Source organism: Primulina huaijiensis, chromosome 3 (genome assembly GCF_012295235.1).
Source record: "Primulina huaijiensis isolate GDHJ02 chromosome 3, ASM1229523v2, whole genome shotgun sequence".
NCBI lineage: Eukaryota > Viridiplantae > Streptophyta > Magnoliopsida > Lamiales > Gesneriaceae > Primulina > Primulina huaijiensis.
Window position 1 is genome coordinate 9,773,134 of NC_133308.1, and position 4,549 is coordinate 9,777,682.

At 37.5% G+C, this 4,549-nt stretch overlaps 1 protein-coding gene across 1 annotated transcript; it reads left to right on the top strand.

The window, feature by feature from the left end:
- The first annotated feature begins 622 nt into the window (after positions 1 to 622).
- On the top strand, positions 623 to 4,136 carry LOC140973494 (uncharacterized). The gene is made up of 9 exons (XM_073436354.1): positions 623 to 842; positions 1,082 to 1,261; positions 1,389 to 1,464; positions 1,803 to 1,932; positions 2,083 to 2,197; positions 2,974 to 3,065; positions 3,147 to 3,216; positions 3,329 to 3,421; positions 3,789 to 4,136. The coding sequence occupies exons 1-9, from the start codon at positions 696 to 698 to the stop codon at positions 3,873 to 3,875; spliced, it is 990 nt and encodes a 329-aa protein (XP_073292455.1). The 5' UTR covers positions 623 to 695; the 3' UTR covers positions 3,876 to 4,136.
- Positions 4,137 to 4,549: the final 413 nt, after the last annotated feature.

The following is a 4,549-nucleotide window of genomic DNA, read 5'->3' on the forward strand; positions in this document are numbered from 1 at the left end:
CTTTGACAATATCATCAACGGTTAAGGAAGAAACTGTTGATGACATATGTGTCGCTTGTAAATAGAGGACATTGGGATCTTCTGGACCTCGATTATCTGTCATTTTGAAATAAGTTGTCGATCTTCTAAACTTCGTTCTACGGTAAACAACGATCTCAAAAGTTGTTCGGTGAGAAATGGAGAAATTGCGATATACAGAGATGCAGAAATGAAAATGAAAGGATAAAGGAAGGAGGAAGAAGGAGAGGAGAATGAAAAGAGAAGAGATAAGGATGGGCGGAGGATAAGGTGAGAGGAATGGAGATGCGACACAACGTGGAGCATGATCCATGCTTACCAAGCACGGACAATCCAACATGGAGCCGCGTCCGTGCTTCGTAAGCACGGATTACAGTATGTCTGCAATTTTTTTTAAAAATTAATTTTGAAAAAAAAAATTATTTTTAAATTAATTATAGAAAAAAAACCCCACTTATCCGCATAAACACAAAAATTAATATTAAATTTTTTTTGAAAGAAAATTAATATTAAAAAAAATTAATATTAAATATTAATTATTAATTATTAATTATTAATCATAAAAATAAATAAATTTACTCGAATCAGTAGATATATAATATTATAATATACAGGCTGTGAAATACGCTCACTTTTCATTTGAGAGCAACTGATACGCTGGTTCATCGATTTTCCGTATGTCGGGGAACGGAATCCATCCCTATCACCCGCAATGGCCGCCTGCCGCTGCCCCTCCGACTGCCACCGCCACCGCTCCGTCTCCGCATCCGCATTCTCATTCTATTTCTATGGATAACCCTGCCGCCCGCCTATCCTCTGATGAGGTAAACCTGTTGCTCCTCATATGAGTAATGTTTGTATCCATTCTTTTTCTTTCCTATCACTTGTTGGATAGGGAAATTAATTTTAGTGATGATTGGAGAGTGATGGGGTGCAATTTATTTTCTAGGGTTTTAGGCTTTGATACTAGGGCTTCTTCGAATCATTATCATTTCTTGTTTTTCTTAATCCCCATTGAAGTCCATGAGTTGTGTTATTTATTATGTATTTTGGTGCTGCGAAGGTGCGAACGATATTTATCACGGGTTTGCCTGAAGATGTTAAGGAGAGAGAGCTTCAGAACTTACTGAGGTGGCTACCGGGATACGAGGCCTCGCAGGTGAATTTTAAGGGGGAGCATCCTATGGGTTTTGCACTTTTCGCAACTCCTCAACATGCTATTGCTGCTAGGGATGCACTTCAGGTCATTCGATTAGTTTTCGGTTATTTTATCTTCTGGTTTATTTTTTATCTGCTTCATCTTTTTGTTGGAGCACAATGAGATTGATCCGTTTAATGTCACATTTTAATTTTATGTTGTGAGGATATAGGATATGGTTTTTGATGTTGACACGAAGTCTGTGTTGCACACCGAGATGGCTAAGAAGAATCTTTTTGTGAAAAGGGGTGAGCTTTTATCTATTCTTAACTGTCCATTGAGTCTTTTCTTTTTTTGTTATGTTTTTACGAATATTTCAAATACCTGAGAGCGTGATTTTTTTTTTCTATGGTATGTTTGATTATCCTACTCCTTGGAGGTATTGATTACACTATCCGGTAGGAGTAAATACGAGAGACATCAAGATTTTCTAGCTTTAGCTACTTGTATATTTGATAGATGATAATTGGGTTAGGATTTAAACTATAACTAATTGCATATAATTCTTTTCCAATAATTAATTTATGGAAGTCATTTTATTTCTTGTTTTTTGCTATTTTATTTTCTAACCCTTTTCCCTGTGCAGGGATAGTTGCTGATTCTAGTGTTTATGACCAAAGCAAACGTATGAGAACTGGTGGTGATTATACACATACTGTCTTTGCAAGTCCATCTCCTTTTCACCCTCCCCCAGCAGCTGTTTGGGGACCGCATGGGTATGTTGGTTTTAAAACATTATGTTTGAGGGGTTAAAATTTCCTTCGAAACCGGAGCTGTAGGCTGAAAATCGCAATTATGGAACTGAGGTTGTGAAGTGATGTTGATGGAAACGTTTCCCTTATTAATAACGTGATTTCCTGGCTTAGGTATATGGCTCCAGCTCCTCCACCTTATGATCCATATGCAGGTTATGCTATTCCTCCCGTACCTATGCCTGCGCCAGTTCCTGTACCTACAGCAAGCAGTTATCTACCTGTTCAGGTAATGCCACTTTTCAGGTTTTAATCAATATTTAATTTTCTGATTTATTCTTATTGCTCTTAGCTTGTTTAACTATCCACTAGTGTTCGAAATTTCGGCCTAGGCGCTGGCTTACCGCACTGAAAAACTGCGAGTCAGCCAGTCTAGGCGGCAAGGACTCCTAGACGGCCCTAGGCGCTGACTAATCGGCCTATGCGTCGTAGGCTCTATGGACTATTTGGGTTTTTAGTCTTTTTTTGTGCTTTTTTTAAAAATGCTTTTTGGGATTTTAATTTATTTAACGGTAATTTATGATGAATTTGGCGGTAATGCCAGTAATTTTTGTTGTTGTGGAGGGTTGGATGTACATACCAAAAAGTAGGATTTCCAGAATAGGATCATTTTGGTTATCAAACTAATTTTAATTGACGAAATTATTCCAAGCAAAACGCTTGATGATTGTCAATTATCTAATGCTACTTTTGTACAGATGACTGAAACTTGTCATTTTCTTGCAAACATAGGACGGTTGAGTTTGGGACAACTCACCGCAGGCTTGTATTAGTAGCCTGTGTATTTTTGATATTTTAGGAAAGGGTCAGATTGCTATTAATATATTTGGTTCTTTCTGGTAGGTGATCTGGTGAGTTTGTTAGCCTTTGTGGAGTTGCTGATTGTTAGCACATTTGACAGATTGATGTTTTGCTTAATCTGTTTTTGGTACCGGAAAGCATGGCACTTATCATTTCTAGAAATTTGTCTCTATTTTCATGTAATAATTTGTATATTTTCTGTAGAATACCAAAGACAATCCTCCTTGCAATACTCTATTTATTGGAAATCTTGGTGAGAATATTAATGAAGAGGAGCTGAGGGGCCTCTTCTGCGCGTAAGTTTCTACTTCAATTGCTTAGTCGTGGAGCTTCATATATTGGATCAACTGCTTCCATGTACCTCTTCATATATGCAGGCAACCTGGTTTCAAGCAGATGAAAATAATAAGACAGGAAAGGCACACTGTTTGTTTCATTGAATTTGAGGTGAGATTTGTGCTTTGTCAATTTGCTTGATGCTTCTCGGGCCCTAATTTTTCAGTCGTGATTTGATTGCTTTTCTCAATACTGCCAAATGAAGTTTTGTTGCTTCACACAGGATGTGAACAGTGCTGCTCATGTGCACCACAGTTTTCAGGGAGCTGTAATACCAAGTTCTGGTTCTGTTGGCATGCGCATTCAATATCCTTATGTTTTAGGTGGATTTTTTTTTGTTGAACTCTTGAAAATTTTGATGTGTTTTGAAGGCAATCCGAGAGATTTGACATTGACCTTTTGTTGCTTAGTTCTATTTTCCACTTTCAAGAATGGATTTCGCAGAAGGCACTTTGTGTCATTGTTTAACTAGCTATCATTATTTTGGGAGTTTGCCTCCCAGCCTTAGTCTCTCGCCTCTCTTTACCCAGTTAGATGACTACCCCTTGATTTGTTTCTTACCACGTACTCAGTGAACAAAGAATGAAAACGGAGATGACTTGGAATTAAGGAAGAATTTTTTGTTGCGTTCTTTGCTGTTTTATTTTATTGTTTTATCTTGACCTCAAGAAACATATTCGAAGAATCCATTTGGGAAGAGGAAGGATTCCATCAACCCAATTGGTGGCCCAAGCGTGAATGGAGTGCAGCAATTACTTACATACCAGTAGCTGGAAGGAATGTATTCTGTTCTCTATGCTCTACATGATAGGATGCATCATGCGGCTGTTGCATGCATCGATTCATCATCAAAGTCATATCATTGTCATCTATATGATTATATGAATCCACACAGTGGCAAACATATTTGTTGTTGTGTTTATTAGACATTAAGACATGCATTCCAGGCTATGCCATATTGAGTGATTTTGAACTTAATCGTGGTCGGTTATATGGTTACATGTTATATAAGCTGACATGGTTGTGTATTAGCTGCGCCTTTCTTCACATATCAGGAAAATGATTCCTCGACACATTTTTGTGCCCCTGGAAGTAAGAAGCATTATCTCTAGAACCATCCATTACGCTTAACTTATTGAAGATCAAATTTTCCTGCACTCATAGCATCTCATTCTAGGAAAATGAGGGTTTCATTTCATGTCATTTATAATTTATTATATGGAACACCTAGGTATCTTTATTTGTCACGATTTCAACCATATCTATCATTCATCACTAGGCATCATTTAGTAATCATAATTCTTTCTCCTCCCTGTATAATAAGCTAATTAAAATGAGATATGAAACATCCAGGAATCGAACAGTAACTTAGTGCAGGGTCTTGGAAAATTTATCATGTTACGCAGGTTTCGAGGATGTTCAAGACGAGGATTTGCTGAGCAAA

What these genes read in the sequence shown, in the direction of transcription:
- LOC140973494 (XM_073436354.1), top strand. Translation starts at nt 696, where the DNA reads ATGTCGGGGAACGGAATCCATCCCTATCACCCGCAATGGCCGCCTGCC. An exon ending in GAATCTTTTTGTGAAAAGGG is followed by an intron (nt 1,465 to 1,802) that starts GTGAGCTTTTAT and finishes TTCCCTGTGCAG; the next exon opens with GGATAGTTGCTGATTCTAGT. An exon ending in TGCGCATTCAATATCCTTAT is followed by an intron (nt 3,422 to 3,788) that starts GTTTTAGGTGGA and finishes ACATATTCGAAG; the next exon opens with AATCCATTTGGGAAGAGGAA.